Genomic DNA, 24506 nt, shown 5'->3' on the forward strand with positions numbered 1-24506 from the left:
GTATTATCAGTTGAAGTCCATGAGTCATAAAAGAGCCGAGGTTGCCTACCCCTGAACTAGGGCAATCCCCCTTCTACGATTCTCTCCTCCAGGTGCCCAAGGCAAAGGTGAAACCCGCGGGGAAAGCCCGAGGCAGGACCGCCGCCCTCTACTACGGAGCAAAGCCCAAGCACGGGCGGCGCAACCCCGGCAGGATTGGCCGAGCCGACTCCCGCCCAGGCTCTCTCCCCTACAGGGAAGCCGACCCACCGAAGCCGCTTCGTTGCTCCTGCGTGGACTCTGCCTGGCTCGTAGCCATGGCGGAGCTCCCAAAGAGGGTTGCGCCGCTCCGCCTCTCCGCCGCCGCTCCTCTCCGTCCTCCGCCTCAGAATAACGGAACACAACGCCACTCGACCAGGGCGAAGGGCGGGGCCGCGGAGGCCTCTGCGCGAAAGCCGCCCTCGCCTTCCCTTGCGCGCCAGGCGGGATGGCGTCTGGCACCAAGAAAGCCAACTTTTGGCGGGCCGAGAAGCTCGGGAGTTCTGCAAAACTAAGCTGCTGCAAAACATCTTTGGATTTATTTAGCACGTGCGAGCTCGGTTCGAGTCGTCTGTCTTCTGAAACTCGGCCCAGCTAGATCGGTTTAGCTTTTCAGCAGAGATCCTGCCCGGCTGCTTTTAGCGGCTGTGTTTTAAAGGCTTTCTTCCCCGTCGTCGCGCAAAAGACACAACAATTAAGTTGAGGGAAGAAACCACGATTATACCAATAGCTGTGGGTCGGAAGAATACAGGACTGTATACTACGCAGCCAGCGGGTTTTATAGCTGAACAAAATATAGCGTCCTTTCAATTTTTTTCGCAGCATAGCACTTGCCTTTTAAAATAGTGTGATCGTTTCCGCGATTGATGGGTAACCCTGAAGACACCATCTAGGTATCAAGATTCACTTGAAGTGCTGGGCTTCTGAAATGGGGTTGGGCTTTTTTAATGAGAAAAACATAGGGGTTTCCCCCCCCAAGGGTTACCTGCTGTAAGGTGGATTGCATATCAGGAGATGGCAAGCAAGGATATGAACTCTTGGCTGCCTAATTTTTCAGCTGAGGGTTAACTTTACAAGAGGTTTGCTGTTTCATAATGTGGTTCATATTCCTTATTCTGAAACTACAGACTGGATGATATACATCAGTGTTTTTCAAACGTTTTTGGGCAAAGGCACACTTGTTTCATGAAAAAAAATCACGAGGCACTCCACCGTTTTTCCACACCGTTGGACCTCCCCACGGTCGCTACACGAATGGTTGTAAGTCGAGGATGGCCTGTGTTCTCAAGGGGTTGGACTAGATGACCTCCAAGGTCCCTTCCAACAACTTCTTCTTTTTCTTCTTCTTCTTCTTCTTCTTATTATTATTATTAGCCTCTTTATTTTATTTTATTTTGGGGCTTTTGTTTGTTTTTGCTGTGAAGGAAAAGGAAAGCTTGCATTTCTTTTTAATTTATCTTTCTGTATTTTCTTTTTTCCCTTCTTTTCTTTCTTCCTTCCTTCCCTCTCTTACCTCCCTCTCTTTTCTTTATCTTCCTTTCTCTCTCCCACTTTCTTTCCCTCCCTCTCTCAATTTCTTGCTTTCTACTTGTGGAAATTGGAAGTACTTGCATTTCTTTTTAATTTTTCTTTCTGCATTTTTCTCCATTTATTTTTCTTTCTTTCTTTCTTTTTCTTTCTTTTCTCTTTCATTCTTTTTCTTTCTTTCTATCTTCCTTCCTTTCTTTCCTGCCTTTCTCTCTCCCACTTTCTTTCCCTCCCTCTCTCAATTTCTTGCTTTCTACTTGTTGTGGAAACTGGAAGCTACTTGCATTTCTTTTTAATTTTTCTTCCTGCTCTTTTTCCTTCCTTCCTTCCTCCCTTCCTCTCTCTCTTTCTTTTCTATTCTCCTTTTTTTCTTTCTCCCTCCCTTTTCCCCTTCCCCCTTTCTCCTTTTTTCCCTTCCTTTTTTCTTTCTTTCTCACCTTTATCATCAAAAGCACTTCACTCCAGAGGGGGGGGGGAAACCCCAAAGGTTTTTAATTGCTTTGGTCCAAAGGACATTTTATTATGCAACGTATCAAAAGGACAGGTTAAAAAAAATCAGCCATGTAATTTTTCAGACGCAAGCGAAGCCTCCAAGAGCGAAGCGGTCAGATCCCTCTATTTCAGGCTGGGGCGAGGGGTCGCGGCGAGCAACCAGGCAGCCGACCAGGCGGGAGTCTCGCATCCTCAGCCGCGCGGGGAGTAAGGAGTAAGCGGCGCGTGCTGGGGAAGAAGAGCTTTTTCGAACGTTGCAGGCAACCAACCACGCGACAGCTCAGGCGAGCCGGGCTGGCCGCCCGTCCGTCCTCTTCCGATAAGCGAGCCGGTCACCTCTCCCCAGCTTCTCTCTCTTCAGCAAGAGACCCTCCAAAGCCAGAGAAGGGGGCGGAGCTATGCTGCCATGGAGCCCTGGTGCCTAGAGAGGTCGAGCCCACTTCTTTTCCCGGGCTTTTGCTTCCAGCAAAGTAGGGCTGTCAGCTTAGCCAAGGCTCCCCGCCAGAGAGTCTTGCAGCGCCGCTCCGCCCGTGGCTGTTCCTCCTCCTCCTCCTCCTCCTCCTCTCACCGCTGTCTCCTAGGTCAGTGTTTTTTCAATTCTTCCCACGGCACACCAGGCAACATCTCGCGGCACACTAGTGTGCCGCGGAACAGTGGTTGAAAAACACTGATATACATACATGATCAATAATGAGGACCCAGATTGTTGGGGGCAATTAAGCTGACTTTGTAATAATGCCGCTTGGGGTGTGTGTGAAAGCCCTAATAAGCAGGCATATACATAGAATGAAGGCTACTGCTAAGCTTGTAAGCCGCCCTGAGTCTTCAGAGAAGGGCGGGATATAAATGGAATTTAAAAAAAATAACAATTTCCCCCCTTAACTCTCCTTTTACGTTTCTTTACGTTACCCCTTTGGAATTACTGTCACAGCTTAGTTTTTTAATTTGTTCAGTGCTTTTCACTGTCGTTTTTTTTCCTATAGGACCACAATGCAAGAAACAGTTTCGCCCTTGCTGTCCTCCTTCATTAACAGATTTTTTTTTTACATTTCTTGTAAATGTTATGACTTGGCATATGAATCCACTACAGATAAAGTGTTCTAGCTGAAAGCTCTCTAATTACAGTAAGAACCTCTTGAGCCCCACATTAAACATTTAACTAGAACTTTTAGCATTCTTATTAAAAGAATTTCCCCAAGAGACCTTTGTTTGCCTTTAAGATACAGCATAATTTTATGGTTCTTCTGAGCAGAATGAAAGCTTGTGCATAAAGAAACGCTAGGCGAGCCCAATTCATGAAACCCCCAATACAGTAAAAGAATTTGCCTCTAGAAAAAAAATGATCTTAATTTAAAACACACACACAATTTTGACCATAATGCTGGTTAAGATTCTTAATAGAGCTTCTGAGATCATGATAAAATTCTTATTTTGCATTCTGGAAGTAAGGAATACCTGTACAAGAGGAACCTTCTTCATTTCTGTGGATTTTTTTTAAAAAAATAGTTTAACCCAAACCTATTCACTTTTTAAAGAACGATTATTGTCCATCGCGCTATTGTGCTATGTTCATTATATCTCTAATGCAAATGAAACCGATTGCAAATATTCTATTTTGAACTATTTTCTCTGAACATAAAACTTTTATTAAAAACACCCAAATTTATATTTATTAATCAGCAGAAATGTTTACATTGGAAGTATATTAACGAAGCAGTAGAAATAAAAACTTAAGTGACTGAAGTAGATGCATTCAAACTGTCTTGATTGAACTAGGCCGTTTCTTGGCCTTTAAACTCAAAAATTACAAACATTTGCTATTTCCTTCTGCAACAGCACACACATTAGTACCCTAAAAATCGATCAAATTCAAAGCAGCAGGAATAGCCGGAGTTAAGTCATAAATAAAAATATGTTAAGCATGTTTGCTAAACAGTGCTATTGCCATTTAATTGAATCTATGCACTGTTTTTAGTCTGTTGCAGGGGCAAAACATATTTTCTTTCTGCTATTAAAGTTCTTCACTCTCAAAAAGTCCGGACTGTGTTGCCATACGTTGATATTCTCCTTCATCAGGAAAAAAAGCCTGTTTCACGTTCACACCTTTCCCATTAAGTGCCAAATACTTGCTAAAAGTTGGTCGAACCTTCAGCGGCTTTGGATTTGGAAGTGGCTTGTACGTGTGGGCTGAAAAAGAAAATGAACAGAGACCATTCAAAGGGAAGGAACTACAAGAGGCTACAGCGCTAAGCTCGTATGTTAATACACACGGTCTGAATGAGTTTTACCGTCGTGTTAAGAGCGCGGTGGCTCACGTGGTTAGGACGTTGGGTTGACAATTTGCAAGCCTATGTTCAAAGCCCAAGTGCTGTTGTGATACAGCGAGCTCCCGTCATTTGCTCCAGTTCCTGCTGACCTAGCAGTTTGAAAGTGTGCAAATGGAAGTACATAAATAGGTACCACTTTGGTGGGCTCATTCACATGGACTTGAAAGGAGCATCCCAGGGCATTCCTTTTATCATGGAAGTGCTTCGGTGCTTCTGACAGAGAACTATAGTATACCATGGTTATTTGGTTCTACTATATCACTTTTGTTCCTCTAACCCAGCCAAGATAACCCAAAGTAGATGATTTGGAAACATTCATGTAATTTAGCCAGGGAACATACAGCTGAATTGATGCATTCACCTAGGTAAAAGGAAATGTACATTCAATCAGTAGGGAAAAAAAGCACTTACTAGCCACATCCAATCTGGCATGACACGTTGCCACTCCTGCCTCATTGACCGCAGATACTGTGTACCAACCAGCATCTTTCTTATTTACATCGTGGATCAGCAAGCAAACCTTCCCAGAAGCATCATGAAACATGCTACAAAATGGAGGAAAAACAAAATTACCTTAACTGGACCTGACTAAAAACTGTTACTCTTAATTAGAGTATATTTAATATATGTATCACATTTTTGTTAAACGTTTTTAAATGTTTCATTACCCAATACATGTTTTTTATCACTGACGGCATCCCAAGGGCACTGCTCTCTAGTGTCCTATCATATAAAACAGACTCCATGTTGCAGATCCATCTTCTTCATCCCAAATTCAACAATTTCCAGTATTCTGCAATTGCATCATATGGATGCACCTCTCCAAATTCCTCCCCTCTATTCTCGCTACTGTGTACAAGGCAGATATGCTTTCCCATATCTTTTTGCAAGATAAATCATCCAGTAGCAAAACTCCATTATTATTATTACTGCTGTTGCCACTCCCCATTAATAAACATGAAATAGACAGGAAGGAGCCAACAGACATCATTTTATTTTATTAAATTTACAGGCTGTCTAACTCCAAATGACTGGGCAGCTTATACTTAAAAAAAACCCAGTAAAATAAGAGGAACTTTGTTCTAATTTTCGTTTTAAAAGTTCTTAATTTTAATAAGCTATGTTTCCTAATCACTGACTGCTTCACTCTTGGCAGAGAAGCAAGATCAGAAACTTACATCTTAGCCATAGGGTGCTGGATGGGAAGGCAATATGAGGCAGTGGAAAAGGTGATGCTTATTAGTTTTCCTCCAATGAATGACACGACAGTAACATTTGTAGTCCTTTAACTGGACTCTGCTGCAGGGAACGTATCTTTACTTCTAATCAGCTAAAATCAAATCCAGCAGAAATGTCCTTACCTGATTCTATCTGTATTGAACTGTACCATTTCATTATTTCTTTTCCAGTATATTTGTGGTGGGGGGATAGCAGACACTTGGCACTCAAGTCTAGCTGAATCCCCCTCATAAACTTTTGTGCTTTGTGCTTTAGAGATGAAAGCTGGTGCTTTCCGGTGTTCTTTTGCTACAGATTTTAATAAAGAAACGTAAGGAGTCAGGTTGTTTTAAGAAACAAAATTGAAAGCAAACCACATATTCATGAAATAGTGAAAGCCAATACCAGTAAAAAAAACAACCCAGTAAGTTAACTGACATTGACATGATTGAAAATGACTCTTTTCTAAAGTTGAATAGTGGCTCGCTATGTGTGGTAGCCTCAGCTTCAAATTATCTCAGGAGAGCCTATACTGCATATCAGATTTATGCCAATGTTGGCTATTGTTCCAACAAATATTGCAATGACGCTTACATCATCACTAAGAATAGAGCAGAAACAAAATTTTTCAGACATTGCAAATCTTCCATTTCTAGCAGATCCTGCTGAAACGGATGATGGAGCAACATCATGAGGGCTAGATTCTCCACCTTTAGAATTTATATCTTACAGATAACCCTCCCTACAGGTAGTTCTTGTTTTGTGACCATTTGCAGTTATGACTATGATTAAAAAAGTAACTTTATGACTAGCTCTTGCACATATGAACTTTGTAGATATGTGAAGCAAAAGAAAGCAGAATTAAGATCAAACACACTTGTGGCTTCAATTAGCAAGTGCTTTGCTTAATGACTTGTCAGTCCAAATTGTGGTAGCCAAATGAGACACATCTGGAGAAGAAAGGCGAACTGACATTCTGTAGATTGCAGCAGACATTATGGCCATAAAGGCAGCTGGACACTGGGTATGGACTGCCAAAAATCATCTCTGGACCAAGGTAAGCTCGAGGTTACCCACACATTATGTACTCCAGACAACTGGTGTTTTGTGAGTAGATAGCACAAATTTATGTTTTTGTGGTCTCTTGCTATCAAACTGGAAGTTACAGGATTGGGATTCTACCAGCCTCAGAGCTGTTAATGTAGTCTTTTCATGTACTTTAAGGCTTGACCAAATCTTGTCTTTTTAATCACTCTGCAGTTTTTTAAATTGTTATATTAAAAAAATCATTGAAACAACAAGTTTGCTGAGTACGTTCTTCAGTCAGTTCAGAAAGAAATTTCTTGTTTAAAGTTTTGTAAGAATTTCTTGGAATATACAGCAAAAGGGTGACTATAGCACTGATCTCATAAAGTTTTAATTAGATTAAGGGTTCAGATGGATTTGAAATAAAGACTTGTTAATTGAAAAGATCCTCTCTTATGAGAAAATTCTCTTTATATTTTGAGCTGATAAGATTACGGTACTTTGAAGGCTGAAAGCTAGAGGGCACCAAATTGCTAGCTTTTAAGAAATGTTTATGTTTGGGTGCAAAGGGTTTTGGAGTTATTTAAAAAGGTGTTATTGAAGAGAAACAAGCCCTATTGAAATAAAACTAAAATAGACTTTAAAGTGGATTCAAAAATTACAACCCACAAGAAAGAAATGAAAAGTCCATCCTAATGGGACTTGATGATTTAAAAACAAAAAAAGTTTTCAAGTAATAAATCAAGAGTCATGTAGATTTTCTTATATTGGATCACAAGACCTCTGGAAAAAATGACAAAAATTTTGACAGCAGAGACAAACTGGGAAAATAAATGTTAGAATTTTCTTTGTGGGACTGAACATTACTGGGAGAAAGAAAAAAATACAAAATTGTGTTATGTGATCACAGTAAAATAAGGACCGGCTATGTCTTATGGTGCCTAATGTTTTTTTGATGGGGATTGGATGATAATAGTTATTTGTGATAATGTACTGAATTGATTTTTACATCTCATATTGTTATTTTTGGTAATATATATAGAATTGGTTACTATTTCTGGTGACATTTTTTATTGGGATTTGATGATGGTTACTTTCAGTAATGTTTATTTTATTTGGGACTGGACTTTGATCATTTGAAGAAAGGGACTAGGAGGAATTTGTTTTAATGGAAATGGAGATATAAATACTTTAGCTGTTATTTCCTATAAAGCTTACTGGATTTTTGTTGATTAATAAGGAGAGCTGAAGATTTAGAGATGGGATTATAGTAAATGAGATCAGGTATGGAATGGAGAAGTGTTTGGTTGTATTTTGAGAGACAATGATAAGTGGTTGACTACACTTGCTTGGGATGAAAGGGGAAAGTTTCTTCTATAATTTAATTTTTTTCTCTGTACTTATTTTTTTTAAGAAATAAACAATATATTTCTGTACTTTATTGTAGCTTTAATATAACATATTTGCTTAATATTATCCTCAATAAAAGTATTAAAAATAAAACTAATTGTCATAGCTAAACAATGACATATATATTATGGAATGTATATAATAGAAAAGAAAAAACAAGCGGGGCTATTGACGCACTGGCTACCATTCCAAAAAGTCTTGGATGGCACTTAAAAAAAATCTGCACATTGACAAAAATTCCATATGTCAATTTAAAAAAGGCCACACTGCACACACACTACACTAATACGTTGGGAAGAACTTCATGCATATGAATACCAATTCCAGCCAAAGAACTGGCAGCTGTATTTCACATAGTTGTGTACAATAATAATAATCTATACACTATATAATGATATATTACATTTGTTGAAGGAAAAACCATTTCCAAGCATACAAAGCCTTCTCATACCAATAATATCTATTTTCACTGAAAAGGAAGCTTCTCCAGCACGATTATAAGCCACACACTCCCATGTTCCTGCATCATAGACCCGAACTACTTCAAAAATGAAGGAGTGGAAGCCTTTTTCTGATACTATCATTTTATGAAAATCATCCGGGTGGATAAGTCTTCCATTTAGGTACCATGCCACATCCGGGATTGGTAGCCCACTGACCTACAAAGGGAAAGAGAAGGAATTGAGGGGAAGTTTAATGTCCAATGGCAAATATATATAGAAGCACACCATTATTTCTTATTTTACAGTGCCATTTTATTCTCACAATTCTCCAAGTATTAGGAGTATTAGGCTAAGATCCAGTAAACCTGGTGGGTAACTCTGAATTTGGTGGAAATCAAACAGAACATTCATGACTTTAGTTTCAAGTTAGTCTGAGCAACCTTATCAGAAAAGAAACAAATTTGGTGAAAATCAAATCAAACATTACTTTAGCTTCAAAGTTAAGTCTGAGCAACCTTACCAGAAAAGAAAAAAAATGGAAGTTGCACATCAGTATTTGGAACTGCCCACACATGTGGCACTCATGCTGTTCAATAAAGCTTATTTGTTTAACTATGTATATGTGATCAGCTGAGGAGATGACATCACAGCCTATTCTATGGCCACATTTTTGGCTAGTTCACCAAAAAAACCCCAAAAGTTTTATGTTCATTTGTCCATACAGTAACTGAACTATTTGTTTCTGACTTGAGAAAAAAATAAACCTACATTTCTGGCAATTCATACATGATTATCTGCCCCCATATACGGTATGCCAGGTCCCACCAGTGCAGCTAGTACCTTCCAGATTTAACTCTCATCATGATGGAAGTCCAATACATGAAGGATACCCAGTAGAAAAAAAGACTGAGCCAGCAAGAAGAGAGGTAGAACTGTTAGTCAAACCATCACTATGTTTATATGGTTTATATCATAGAGATTTGGACTTTTTTATAAAACAAGATTGCTATAGGCTTGGTAGCAGACCCCTCCCCAATAAACAAATAAATTCTACACTCTTGGAAGCTTCTGACATGCATATATGGCAGACTAAAATGCTTTGGAAATAGGAGGAGATCATGGTGCCTCAACACACATACACCAAAATTGTGTGTTATAAATACCTATTTTGCAGTTGCATTAATATGGTAATACATGAAGCAGCTTTAACACATAGACAGTGTATGACTACAAAAAAGGAGGTACACAATTAAGTGGATAAGCTGACTTTTGTGGTTTCAGTCCAAATGGCTGAAATTAGGGAAAGTAACTGAAATTCTTTAAAATTTAAAGTTTGCCAATTTGAGCTTCTAGTGCTTAAATAAAAAATGGACAAAGCAGCAGAAAAACACAGAATGGCTTCTTTTTTTTACATAAAAAGAACTGGTCTACTGTGTGATATATCGAAATGTAAATATAGTGCTACCTATATGAAATTCACTGTACGGCCTAAAATTAGGACAAAAAGAGCAATGTGTTAAGCATACAAGACTAGGCCAGAATACATCTGTCACACGAATTGCCCTGTTATAATCACCACTACAATGCCTGTAGATTAGAGATCCTTTCAAATTTCTTATCCACCAGCAAATAAGGCTATATAGTAAAATAAAGGAATATTGGTAGCCTACTACTCAAATCTAAGGGTCATCTGCAATGAAAGTCACTAACTTCAAAATGGTGGGTGCAATCCTTTTGGTCACTGGTAAAAACATTTTTTTAACCTGTGTTTCATACACTGCATGCATGTAAAAAGAGTACAACTCTACTCATCCAGTCACAACCACCATTATGAAGCCAGTGATTGTTGCTGTGAACCTCACTGCCAACTGTCCACAATATTACAACTAAACCCTATTCACAACAGAAGATTCTGATTCAAGCGTCATATAGCTACAATATTAAAAAAAAGAATGCTTGTGACAATGGATGATTAATCTGCTCAAGAAGGCTTTGGGCCCTTATCCTAAATCGCTCTTACTAAAATTCTATAATTAACCTATGGAATCTGGTACCAGAATATCTGAGGGTCAATAGTTTTAGATGGCTTTAAAGAGAGATTATGCAGTTTCAGGGAGAATGGAGAGATGCTTAATCTGCTTTCTTAGTATCAGATGCCTGGGAAAAATACAGGATCTTCATGTTCCAAATGTGACCTTTTAAGACCCATCTATTTTAATCCTGCTTGAAAGAGAGTCCTGGATTCCCAAAATTTTAAACTAGCAAAAAATTATTTTAAAAATTCCAGTATTAATTGTGTCTCAAAAAAACTGGAAAGAATGCATTTATTACCTTAAAATCAAGCCTACAGAATCTTCCTTCTTCAACTGTTACATCCTCAGGCACTTGCACGAAACGTGGTGGAAAAAATTTCTCCTGAATTGAGCCCTGATCATTTCTTTCTCCTCTTGAAGATGGCCTATTCCTATATTCCAAATGAAACAGGCAATAAAATGATTTCTCAATAAGTTTCCTTTCTCAAGCCACCCAGCCTGCAAGGTTAGCTCCACTGCGTAATAGCTAAATTATCATCTTTTCAAAATGAAACTATATTTCTGGGTTTGCCCCTTCCCTAAGAAAACTACCGGGATTTGTGCCTATTTCACAGATGAAAGCTCCTAGGCTTATGGTATTACAGTGCCCTAATATTTCCCATAAGTCAAACCAATTGTAATTTATTCTCAGAATTTGTCATCTTCTAAATGTCCAAATGATCTGAATCACAACTTTTATCCTGTATCTTAAATCTCATAATCCAACAGTGGCCAAACCATTTTAGTACATTCAGCTTTTTTTGCAATTCATTCACTGTTCAGCCTAGTATAGCAGAACTAGCGTTTCACACAAAATATTTTCCTGCTTGGATAAAATGTGGCATCATAAAACATAGCCACAGCCAGTACCTTACGTGATGAGGAGGAACTTGCAGCCGTACACTTTCCAAGTTTTGCTGTTGACAACAAAAAGAGGTGAGTGATCATTACATTATAGCTACAGAATTCTGTAAAAAGGTCATAAACTGCAGATCTGCAGTTACTTAAACTTGCCAGGTAACTAATAATGTAATCACAGGCACTTTTTTATAGCATATAGAATTACATACTTTGGTACCAGCACTTCATTTTATTTTATTTTAACACAGTAAGAACCTCAATTGTTATTCTTGTGAATAACAATTGGGAGGGTTTCAGAGTGCTCATGTGGTATTTGTGGGCCTCCACCAGCCACTCTTAAGACAGAACATTGGACCCCTTGTTCTTCTCAGGAGAAACACATGTGCCTATAGAATGGTAAAAGTTTTTTGTCATAATGCACAGTATTTTGAGAAACATATAGTCTTTGTTAGAAAAGAGAGGCTATTGAGTCACTAAAATAAGACCTAGGGACATACTGTCCTTCAGGAGTGCAGGAATAGCAGTCGAGTCATTTTAATAGAATATTGGCAAGAGCACAGAGTTGTACATGCTCACAAAAGGGTTCCAATAGCAATTAACACATCCTAAATTGGAAAATATTTTCCTTGTTAGATCACAGCTACCTGAGCTTTGACAAAATATTACACAACATGAAATGGCTATGTAACCTTTAAAAAACTTTTTTAGCTTAAAATAATATCTTCACCATGATATTATTTTAATATTCTGTTTCTGAAACAAATTTTGAAGAAATTCAAAGTATAACTTAGGTACAATAATATGCTTGCCATTTTAGTGATGACAAGAACAGCTAGATGTAGGTAGTGCAATTCAAACAGTTCTAGGAATGTGCACATCCATCATAGTAGGATATGAGCTCTGTGGCAAATTTTAAACATCTGCTGACTATATTTTGGAATGCTGATTTTTGCAGCGCATTAATACGTCAGACAAACTTCATCAAGCCTTTCGTATGAATTGTAGCTTATGTTTGCCCTTCAATTGGCTATGGTCTGATGAGATACTATCAACTTCATAAATAAATATATAATCACCACTGACTTTTTAAGTAGTCAGTATGAAATAATCCAGAGGCTGAATAAACCCCAGAAGCAACAGTTAGGTAAAGGAATACCTTTTTTAACACAATATTTTGTTGTCCTTGCTTTGCTGATCATTTTTTTCCTTACTACATCGTCTTCAAGTTTGCCATGTAAATTAATGTGACAAATACTATGTATCTGAAAGCTAACCACCCTCACTCTAATTTCATGGGGCAAATGCATGGCCTCCGTCAGCTTTTCCATCTATTTGTATGATTTTATCGTTCTCATTTATATAGGACACGCTTAGTCCCTGTGACTGCTTGGTTGCTCCCAACCTCAGCCTTAAGCTTCCTGGGCCCGACTTTATGACTCCATGCCTTTTTGCTCTATTCTTCCCCTATTTACCCCACTTTTGCCTCTCAACTCTGAAAGGGTACTGGCCAGTCACTCAGCTTTATCCACTTCCAAAATCTTGCCAAGAAAATTTCAGGGATTTTCCTGGTAATGAAATGGCTAGGAATCAAGCATCAAAGAGGGCAAAAAGGGCAAAGCTATAATACGCCTCTTCCCCCTTCTTCTTCCGCATGGCCTGCATGTAGGCCATTTGACCTTCTGTCTTTTTTCCTCCTCCCTCCCAATAGCTTTTGCTGATCCCAAATTCAATTACAGTATTTCCAACCTGCCTGCCTGCCCTTGAATTTAAGGGTGACAGACATGTGGCAGCTAGGAGCAGGTGGAGACACACATGTGCCGAGATGGGGGAGAACAGGGAGGGGGATATGCTGCACTTGAAAGCATCTACTTCCCTCCCATTCTTCCAACTGCACAAAGCATGTATCTGGAATAAACATTTCGAGTTCATGGTCTAAGCAAAACACATTTCACGTTTTTGTATGTTTTGGGCACAAACCACAGTAAAAAGCAGTTCCACACATGGAACAATTTATGTGTGGAAAGTTTTGTGCATTAAGTAACAATAAGCTGTAACAGAACAGTTCAGGATGAGTAGAGACAATAGCTTCTTCCTCCTATCATTCTATCCCTCAGACAACCTGGAGACAAATCCCACCTCATCCATGTTTTGCCTGAGTTTTATTTTATTTTAGCACAATATATGAACTTAGGCATTGTGGCTTGTGAACAGTGTAGATTGTATTATGGGTGAACTTGGCTACCATGACTTGTTCAACAAACCATGATGTGGCATAGTCTCTGAAATGAGCCACTATCTTTCCATTCAACATTTGGTAACTTGCTTTGTTTCAAATACAGGGAGTTCTTGACTTATAAACTTTTGTTTAGTGACTGTTCTAAGTTATAATGGCACTGAAAGAAGCTACTTATGACCGTTTTTCACACAAACATTGCAGCATCCCCACAATCACGTCATCAAAATTTGGGTGCTTGGCAACTGGCATGTGTTTATGACAACTGAACTGTCCTGGGGTCATGTGATCACCATCTGTAATCTTCTGAACTGGCTTCTGACAAGCAAAATCAAGGGGGAAACCACCACAGGATTCTCTTAACAACTACAGTGATTCACTTAACAGCTGTGGCAAAAAAAAGATTGTAAAATGGGGCACAATTCAATTAAGAAATGTCTTCCTTGGCAATGGAAATTTTGGGCTCCATTGTGGTTGTAAGTTGAGGACAACCTGTATTGCATTCAGGAAAACTTCTGCTACATTTGTATGATTATGGGGAACAGTTTGGATTTCAGTTCAGTTTTTGGGTGAATAGGGAAAAAATTAAGACTTACTTGTGTGTCCTGTGCATTTTGTTCATTCTGTGGTACAAACATAGATGCAGCATTCTCTGGCCCAAGTAACCTGCGAGCCATTCTTTCTTCGTAGCTTAAACGCTTATTAAAAGGAAAAGTGAATGTGAACATTAGAAAAAATCAGTGAATGCTTAAATTTCCATTCCATGTAACAGAGCTCACTACAAGATGACCTGGGAATTATCCGCTTTGATAAGAGCAGGACAAACTGTTTTAATCATTATTAATTGCAGATGTGAAAGCAGCATACTTTTACTACAGGAATTCTCTAACTGGGTAGAAGCCAAATCTTCATAAAGCAACCCAAAGGAAAAAGAGGACTATCTACAGATGTTTTTATAGGACTGTGGGTGATTTGAGGTGAGACCTTTGTGTTTTTTTAGCCATTCAACAGGATCCTTTACTGCCATATTGCTATTATAAATAACTCATAGCATGTGTATATGTGTGTTATGTAGGTGTATGGATATATACTTTCTTCTGAGAGCAGGCAACAGAATTTCATTTTTAATATGGGCCAGTGTGCTCATAGTAAAAAATGACAATAAAGGTTATCATATCTAAACCAAAGGAAAAATCCTGGGGGAAAAGGACATTTAGCTGATAAATAGTTTCTAGACTGAATGACAACACGTGGAAACAATGAGGGGTCAATAAAATTTTAATTTTGTCTGTAAACTGTTACTCTTCTAGAGGCTGATCTAAAGGAAAGGGAATTTGTACCAGCCCTTTATTCTTCTACAATTGGCACAACATACTTATGCTCCAGCAAAAGACACATGTACAGACTATACAAAAAGAGCAAAGGCCAGTTAGAGAAAAGCCATGGAAGATATTTCAATGTATGATCATAGCAACAAGATTACTGTATATACAGAGATGGAAAGATTCAACACTAGTCATTATAGAGGAATGGTTGTGAAGTTGACAGATTTTGCTGATAATGAATAAATCAATAAATCTTTGATTAGAGAAAGGACATTATCTACATTTATTGCTGACTAGAAGCCTCAGACGGACTTTTTGTGTAAAAATAAAAAGAATGAACTTGTGGTTTTATTAGACAGGACAGATTATCAAAAGAAGAGTAATAAAGTGTAAGTTTGGAGAGAGAGGCTAAAATATATTTGTACTTATAACTGCTATGCTGTGAAGAATACTGGAGATACCATTTTATACTTTTTTCTATTTTTCTGTAACATTTTTCCTTTTATTGCACCTTTTGCTTTTACTTCTTCTTCCTTTATATTAGCTCATGTTAGCTTTTATCTTTTGGTTTAAACATTTTAATAACAGTTTTGCATAAAAAGCAGAGGAGCACTCTTCCTTTCTTGCCCCTCCTCCCCTTCAGCAAATAGTTGTGACAGCCAGAGTTCCTCTAAAAGTAGGTAACAAATGGTAATTGTTAACATGACAAGAACAAAACTATTAAATGTGCAGAGGGTAATAATTAATAATGCTGAATATTTCTGCCTTGCCTCAACTTCTCATTTTTAACACAATACCACCCAATTATGTATTTCTCTGCTCTGAAAAAAGACTGCAACCCTCTATTGTAAGCCAGGATATCACACCTCAGTGACATGCAAGATGCTCAGCTCAATCAGTGGAACCTACTGCCACACTTTAAGGATATTGTATTATACAACTTTTTCTATGAAAAAAGGTCATACTGTATATCTTATTGATAACTGCCTCTCATTCTTCCACCCATGGAAACAGTAATAAACTGTAGACTTAGAAAAACCCCTCCGTTTTGGAGCCCATTCCACAAGCAAACTGATATGATCTCATGCACTTGCCTTTGACTTCCTTATTAAAAAAAAACACTAATTCAGGTTTTGGAGTTGTTGGGGATGGTGGTCTTTCAGTTGTTTAGAAGCGGTTGCATGTTGCTAAAACCATGTTACAGAAATACACTTGCCACTTTATGTACTAAGAGTAATTTCATATGATTTCTGTTTTCCATATTGAGCAGCTAAGCCAGTTTTATATTCAGCCCAGTTGCAACCTATTTTGGTATACAATAAAACTGGATTTGTGACAGTGCTTGGTTTACCCCACTTCCCATGCTTCAGTTACCCAAACAGGTTTATCTCAAAAATCCAAAGGGTTTAATAGATTTTCATTGACACTCCCCATCCAAACGACTACATTCTTTCCAATATGGTCAAGCAGATGCACCCAACATTATGAATGGGGCAATAGTACTGCAAGCGTTTTTCTTTATTTTTCTTTGGTCTGCAATGGGGATGGGTGGGGGTGAAGAGAGGATTTTTGTACAGTGGGACTTGTAGCAGGTTGGATGGGGCAAGATTCAACTACACGCTTTGCTCAATTTCGGCCTGTATGATCCTAGCTACTATTTGTGGTTTAAGGATTAGTATGTTGAGTGAACCCAGCCTATTGTAATTAAATAAACCATAGTTAATTAAATATTTGCTTAATATAGTACTAGACCAAATCACAATTCCAGAAAGGTTAGGAAAGTGCCTCTCCTAAGCTGATAATGGTTATCTAATTAATGAATAAAACATTATATTAACTTCCCATATCTACACTTATGTAAAAAAACATAAAACTCACTCGGCCTAGATTTAGTCTTGACAACACATGAAAGGGAACCTAGGAGAACCTAATATAGTTTCATTCATAATGAAACATGAAAGATGGACAGAGTGCAACAGCACTCTTTAGATGGATAAGAGAAACATGAATTATACATATAAACAGCACAGAACTGCTGCCATTTTCTGTCACTCTAGAATCTAATTCAATTTTCTGGGTGTCCTTGTCACATTATATATCTTTTCTCCCACTTCCTCTCTACCCTGAAAAACAGGGTAATGATGTCAGAACACCTATCTAGATTATTGTGTCATGATAAAGGGAAAACGGGGACATACAATACATGGTGGTGCTTTTCAGCTTTACCCCTAAGTTATTTGTAATTAATTGCCCCCTATTTCTTTTCATAACTGGCCGATCAGAAGGGATTCATTCTTATCACAAGTAGGAACTGATTTCTCAGAAATGTTTTTCCCCTTGGGTGAGGTCCAAATATAAATCCCAGACCTATTATCCGTAAGTGGCATTTGATCAAGATGTAAGTACTGGTAAGCCAAGAAATAATTCATGCCAAGGTGCCTGAATAAGAACTTATGTTCTAATACTGCCAGAGTTCAACACTCTCTGAAGGACAGAAATCCAGAATTATCCCAATTCTGAACTCAGTATAGACAATATTAACATACTGCTCAGTTAACCCTGAGTGGTCATCTTGTTAGGCAGTGAACAGTATAAGTAGCCATTTTAGCATACATATGCCTTGTAAATGCATATATTTCAGAATTGGGTTTTAGCTTAATTAGTATAGGGAAGCAAGGGAAAGAAATTCAGAGTAATTCAGCTTACGTAAGTAGTAATTTCCTACCCTCCCTTTTATATGTATTCTCTATACATTATCTTACTTGGTTCCCGTTATGCAGAAGGTTATCTTTACATCGCAGTTTCCTTTCCAAATCTTGAATGAGGGCGTCTTTCGTTCCTTGTATCTCTTTGTCAGAAGTCTTTGGTACTTGTTTAAGGCTATCAGTTTGCGGGCTGTACATAGGCTTTGAATAACTGCTAATTAAAGGAAAAGAAGGGTGATCTTGTAATTATTAAATAGAGCTGAATATAAAAGACATACTATTGAAGATAATGCTATTTTAAGTTTATATTGTAGCTGATGTGTAAGGAGAAACCCATCAGTGCCATGTGTATAGAGTCTGCTATATGCTACATATCATATAAAATTAAAAATTTGGCCCTCAAAGAGGAGAAACATCCATAATTATTAAGCTGTAAAATCCTAACTGACCAACTAAAAATTTTCTGTGGGATCTTTCAGTTGAGGTTATAAAATATAAGGTATGAGAAACAAAGTGTGGTGTTTCATTGGAATTACTAATGTTCGATCATTTTTCTGCTTTTGAGGACCAAGAACAATCCTTTCAGGAAAAAAAATCAAACAAATGCTCGTTTATAATGCTTGCTGTCAAATAACAAATGAATTTCCTTTCCTCTTTATAAAATCTGTTCTGCTGAGTGTGGGGTTAAGAAATCTAAAGTAAATCAGTACAGTAGGACAGCTGTGAGAATCACTACCTCCAAAGCCAATTTTGCTTGAACTACTCCCAGAATGCCTTAGTATATAGCAACTACTAGAAGCAGAATCTTTCTACTTGATTCTAACCTTTTCAAACCATGCGCGTCAGGGAAAAACTGTGCTGTCAAAATCTTCATCACTCATTCAATATTCTAGTTTATATACAAAAATTAAGCATTACATAACCTATATTCATATTAAGCCTTGATGAAGCTAGCAAATTTAGTTCATTTTTATTAGCAATTAATTTGCTTTTAAACACCTATAGTGTATCATTAGCAATTGTTAATGATACACTATAGCTGCATAAAAGCAAATTGTTAACAAATTACTATTAACAGAAGCTTGATAATACAATCCCATAATCGTTTGCTATTTTGTAATGTTAAATCTCTTGTGATGTCTTGTTTACTTATTATCAATTCCTGTATCAAGTTAATTATCTCTTGCTTATTGTCAGGGGTTTAATTCCAGGTAAAATCATGATTCCACCTTCTAGATTAATTACGGTTTCTTGCCTCACAAGATGATTTTTAAAAATTTTAACTGAAATGTAACTATTTTATTTAAAAAAAATTTTTTTGCGTCACAGGATGTTGAAAGCAAAGAATGACTACATGTTTAATATTTCATATAATAGAATTTAGTTTTGAATGCATTATGGTAGGTAGTTCAGAAATATATAACCATTGTATGCAAATCTGCTAAACAAAATTACAGCTGGCACTCTTCCCTAGTTTACTTTATTGATCCCATTAATACTAGGAAAAATTCTTCATTCTCTTGAACCTTAGTGCCATCAGATTTTTATGCAGAATGTGGATGCCAGTTCTTGGTAAGCATAAAGATTTGTGTAGGTAACACCTGAATGTTTTGTGCTCTATCAGAAATCAGAGCTGTCAAAAAGCTGTATACCAATATTTACCTAGCTTTTTCTCAATAAAGCTTTTTTTAACATTTAAAACATTCTAAAAAAAAGAAACACCTTTTCTTTTTCCATTTTTTCAGGGTAAGATTCATTATACAGTGGCAAAAATATAATGTAGAAGAGGTAGGATCTAGCCTTCACTGATATGAGATGTATTTTCCATTCAGGGCTGGATTGTACCCAACTATGCCATCTGTTCCAGATCAGTTGCTTAGTGCCTACGACAAACTGAACTAAAGTAGGAAATGCCCTAAGGAAAAGACTAAAACTGAATAATTAAGCAGCAATGAAAACTGTTTCTGTCAGATGTGTTGATCACAGTTCATCCTAGCCAGAATGGCTAAAGATGACAGCAGCAACTGTAAACCAACTCATCAAATCTACACTAATGAACATACACCCCAAAACAGTGGCAGCATTTGCACAACAAGCCTACTCATAGTTACCATAATCATAGTTTGCTCAACTCAGCTTTCTGGATTTACATGATACATGGGCTGGATTTCCCCCAACACACTAAGTTAAAATGTGGTTAACTAGTCTTGTATACTGCACAAATACATCTAGTGACACATGTAAAACCTTTCACAGTAAATAGTGTTTACTCCCAAATAAGAATCCTTAAATTATTTGATGGAATTGTGCTAAAGCTATGTATTATACCTAGGATAAAAACACAGGATAAATCAATAATAATTAAATGAACTGAAATAAAATTTTAAAAAATGAACATTTGTCTCAATCTGTTAATCTTATCCTGAGATAAATACTTAATAGATTTAGTTTTTAATATGTCAACTAGACTAATGCATCATTTTCCAGAATTAGATTTCATTTTCAGGGCTTGTTTAAACAGGATGGAATCCTGCCTTTACTTTTATTTTTCAGCCATCACTGCTTATATAAAACTTGGGAAACCTCTGTGCATTTTGCAAAAGTTGGCATCTGGAACAAAACAGAGCTTGCACAATTAACAGCGCTTATAGTTTCCATTCCTGAATTTCCCCTTCTAATTCCCATCACTGCATTCAACACTTACATGCAGCATAGCTCACTCACAACAGGAACACAGCATTCAGGTTTTCATGAATGCACCTACACACAGTTCAAGGCAAGGGAAAGAGCATACTTACTTTGAGTCCACCGAGGACGGACCTTGGCTATTATTATAATCAAAGTGAGAGGGCAACACAGAACAAAGGAATGCTGCAGGGGACTGGTTATGCATGGATGAAATTCTCTGCCCAGATGATGAGCTAGCAGGAGACTGTACAGATGCGGGTGTTACGGGAAATGAAGCACTATATGAAGGCGAAGAGAGTGAGATTGGCGAGCTCAGCGATGAAGAGGAAGTAAATTTCTTCTCATTAGAATTACAAGGCTGGATTAAAATGGAAGACTGCTTGGTTTGTCTGCTCAGATGTGCAGCAGAGGTCTTTGATCCTGGAGGCTGTGGCTTCCCTTGATATGTATTTTGAGACTGGATAAAGTGTTTTGGACGCTCATAATTAAACATGCTGGGTTGGTACATAGAGGACACAGATGGGAGATTACTGACACTCATGGGTAAGCTTTCACAATTGTCCTGTGTTTTAGAAGGTGAAAATAGACTTTGGGTTGGTGGTTGGAAAGAATGAGACGATAAATTTTGTGGCCTTTCTTGGCAGGGATCCTAGGAGGACAGAATCCCTGCCTCAGCAAAGAGTAGCTGTCTTGATGAAGATAATCCCTTTAGGAAAACAATACAAATAAGAATAGAAATAAATGGGCATGCAACAAGATTATGTAGACAATCAAATTAGAAGGGAACCAATGGACAAATGCTAACATTTGTTCCATTTTTCTCAGGAACAAGATGTTTTTTACCTATCTTTGAAATTTGCCTGCTTTATCTTTCCCCCCCATAATAATTTAAACATTTTCCTTATAAACATGATGAAATGTTCTAGGAATACTCACAGTCGCTTAAAAGTTTTGAATGTACAGAAGTTATTTTAATAAACACCATCCTCATATGCAGAATATGCAATTTATTTTTATAATGCCTTTCATTGCAATCCCCCACCCCCTCCTGCGAACTGCATGGCAATTAAACATACATTAAACCCTTTCTCTGAAATCACTGGAAAGCAATACACTATTTTTGCAAATTTTAACTCTAGTTATGATTTAAAGATACAATTCACTCATCTAAGGATTCAGGGTAGACTTTACTACAAGACCTTTTAATCCGTGTAAACTGTAAAGCCTTCCTACAGTAAATAAAAATTACCACAAGTAGACATTGAATTCTATCAGTTCATCTCACTTAAAACAACGTATTCAAATAAAAATACATTACGACAAAGACATGTTCCTTGCTTCTACTGCTAAGGTTTTATCAATCAAACAAAATTTGAGTTCCAAGTGAACAAACTCTGTTATGAACCCCAAGATCAATCATGTCTTTCCCCCCTCTGGACTATGTTCAAATTCCTTGTAATGGAAAATATAGTTCTGTATACATGTAATTCTAACTAGATCTTAGTACCAAAGTTCTGCCAAACTATATCTCAATTTTCTGGTTAGCATTTATATTTCTGAAACTAATGAAAAACTGTATGAGGCAGATTTATAATTAAAGTACAAAGATAAAGTTCATGTAGGATATTATTTTCACTTTTTTGTCTAGACAAGCAGCATTTTACTTCAATTAGGATTAAAAAATAGAACATTTACAGATATTGTTAGCAAGAAATCTGGCTATAACTGAAGTAATTTTAGTTACTGTGTTCATTGAATATGGTGATATATCACGATTGCTAACACATGTGCATGTCTAGACACTTTTCCATACACAAATCCCACACATAAGTTGGGTTATTGTTGAGTTGTTGCAATTATAAATGAATGTAAATGAATGTAAATGAATTACATAGTTATTTGAAAAAATAGTTAATTTGAACAAAAAAAGTAATAGTTCAAACTGTCAGCTGTGTGCCAAATTTCTCAATGTAGCTATATGGAGCAAACTACAGTACTTTTTTTTTTAAAAAAAGGGCAAAGAAACTTCCAGAAGAAGTAAATTTGAGGAGAAATGGCAGTAAATAAGAGTAGCTATTCCTTCCCTTCCCACTTAAAATCCCTGCAATATCTATTTTTCGTCTACAGAATTTCACATCAGCTGTTCTGCTGCTATATATGCCTCCAGCATACCGCCTTCCTTCTCCTAGGAAGAGCCTAAACTAGGTTCCATGAGGTCATGCATTCCTCAGACAGATCAAATTATTCGGCTTTTTTTTTTAAAAAAAACGTCTGATGAAAGAAGCCCTTCATTTTGACTTTTTTTTTCACACCACGCACGATAACTGTACTTCGTCAAGCGGTTAAGTATTTTTTTTTAATCTTATAGTTCTAAGTTGAACCACGAAACGAACGCAGCAACTGGCGCAACCCAGAACCTTCTAGGACAGGGGGTCTTCAAACTTGGCCCTTTTATGACTTGTGGACTTCAACTCCCAGAATTCCTCAGCCAGCTTTGCTGGCTGAGGAATTCTGGGAGTTGAAGTCCACAAGTCATAAAAGGGCCAAGTTTGAAGACCCCTGTTCTAGGAAAAGGCGTCCCAGACGCTAGAATCAGCTTCAAGTAAGCGCGACAAAACAGCTTGCAGATTTTAATATTAACCCTCCTCCTCCTCCTCTTTAAAATAAAAGTCGGCCACTACACGAGTTTCACACGAAGCTCGTAAAACAAAGAAAGAAAACACACACACACACACACCTCCCTTCCCTTCCATCCAGTACACACACACACACACACACACACACACACACACCTCCCTTCCCTTCCACCCAGTACACACACACACACCTCCCTTCCCTTCCACCCAGTACACACACACACACCTCCCTTCCCTTCCACCCAGTAAGGGAATCTACTAAGTCCTTTTACAAGAGACACCGACTTTCTAAATTTGGACCACGAAACGTCTCGCGTAACTTAATTCTGAAATGCAAGATGCGGTCACGACCTGGCGCAACGATTTAACGTCCTTCTTAGAAGTCAATCTTGGCCGGGGGGGTGGGGGGGGGCTCGGCCACTTTGGCCCGACCGCACTTCCCCCCCTTTGAGCCAAATGCCCCGCGTGAGCCTTCAAACTACCACCCCACACGCGGGTCAGGTTCGCCAAAAACGGCTGGGCTACAACTGGGGTACCTCAGTCGAACCCTCCCGGCCCGTAAGCGCCCGCCCGCGCGCCCGCGCGCGCGCAAAGCAACCCACCACCTGCGCTCTTTTTTAAAGAATCAGTCCCGCCGTAGCGCGCTGGGCTTTCCTTGGAAGTACAGCGCCTCAAAGATGAATTACACTGCAGGGGTCTTCAAACTTGGCCCTTTTATGACTTGTGGACTTCAGCTCCCAGAATTCCTCAGCCAGGCATGCCTGGCTGAGGAATTCTGGGAGCTGAAGTCCACAAGTCATAAAAGGGCCAAGTTTGAAGACCCCCCTGAATTACAGCGATGCGAGCCGAACAGGGCGGCGGCGGCGGCGGGGGTGGGGTGGGGTGGGAACAAAGAGAGACTTACCTGTAAGCAAAGGAAGGGATCACCTGCGGGCCTACGAAACGGTGTCGGGAAGGGAAACCAGCCCTCCACTAACACAGACTAGAATCATAGTACCTCTCTACTTAAGTTTTAATATGAGCGCGGACAATTGCCAGGGAATGACACCGGAGGTATTCGCTCGTCCAGCCACCCGGCTGAGTTGTCAAAATAAGAGCATTTCGCGCCCCCCCCTCCCTCCTTTCTCCACCCCGCCCGGCTCTCCCCCTCCCCGGCCATCCAAACTAGCGCCCGCGAGAAACGAGACGCGCTTGGGGCTGCTGGAAGGCGCGCAGAGTATTCCTTACGCTCGCGTATAATTCAGGAACGCGCAGCTAATTGAGACGGTAACCGAGCTTGTTCACCTAAAGTTCGGTGCGGTTGGCTCTTTAGGCGAAAAAGAGGTTGTTAATCGGGCGCCTGCAGAAGCAGCGTGGCGGGAGGAAAAACGGCATTGGGACTGTCCGGATCTAACTATTCATATGCTGTAAACAAGTCATTTTCGGGCAAGGGCAACGCGTTGGCTGCCTGGGCGTGGGATCCCTTAAAACAGGGGTCTTCAAACTTGGCCCTTTTATGACTGGTGGACTTCAACTCCCAGAATTC

General features: G+C 38.6%; 2 protein-coding genes across 4 annotated transcripts in view; both read right to left on the bottom strand.

Annotated features, from left to right (window-relative positions):
• The window catches only part of PKD2L2 (polycystin 2 like 2, transient receptor potential cation channel), a 28985-nt gene extending 28645 nt beyond the window's left edge, over positions 1-340 (bottom strand). The window contains exon 1 of the mRNA XM_083351748.1: positions 250-340. Coding sequence (XP_083207874.1) covers positions 250-298 — 49 coding nt within the window. The 5' untranslated portion in view covers positions 299-340. The remainder of the gene's footprint in view (positions 1-249) is intronic.
• Positions 341-3655: 3315 nt separating this feature from the next.
• The window catches only part of MYOT (myotilin), a 51688-nt gene continuing 30837 nt past the window's right edge, over positions 3656-24506 (bottom strand). Inside the window, exons 1-10 of one of the 3 annotated variants that reach the window (XM_083354365.1) lie at positions 23886-24076; positions 20456-21051; positions 17715-17868; positions 14224-14325; positions 11404-11450; positions 10793-10925; positions 8470-8677; positions 5726-5891; positions 4776-4909; positions 3656-4224 (exon numbers count right to left, since the gene is read on the bottom strand). In XM_083354365.1, coding sequence (XP_083210491.1) covers positions 4049-4224; positions 4776-4909; positions 5726-5891; positions 8470-8677; positions 10793-10925; positions 11404-11450; positions 14224-14325; positions 17715-17868; positions 20456-20886 — 1551 coding nt within the window. In that variant the 5' untranslated portion in view covers positions 20887-21051; positions 23886-24076 and the 3' untranslated portion in view covers positions 3656-4048. Of the gene's footprint in view, positions 4225-4775; positions 4910-5725; positions 5892-8469; positions 8678-10792; positions 10926-11403; positions 11451-14223; positions 14326-17714; positions 17872-20455; positions 21052-23885; positions 24077-24506 lie in introns of those variants that run through there. The other 2 variants (XM_083354364.1, XM_083354363.1) reach the window with 2 other exon arrangements.

The sequence above is a fragment of the Vipera ursinii genome (genome assembly GCF_947247035.1).
Source record: "Vipera ursinii genome assembly, chromosome: 2".
Lineage (NCBI taxonomy): Eukaryota > Metazoa > Chordata > Lepidosauria > Squamata > Viperidae > Vipera > Vipera ursinii.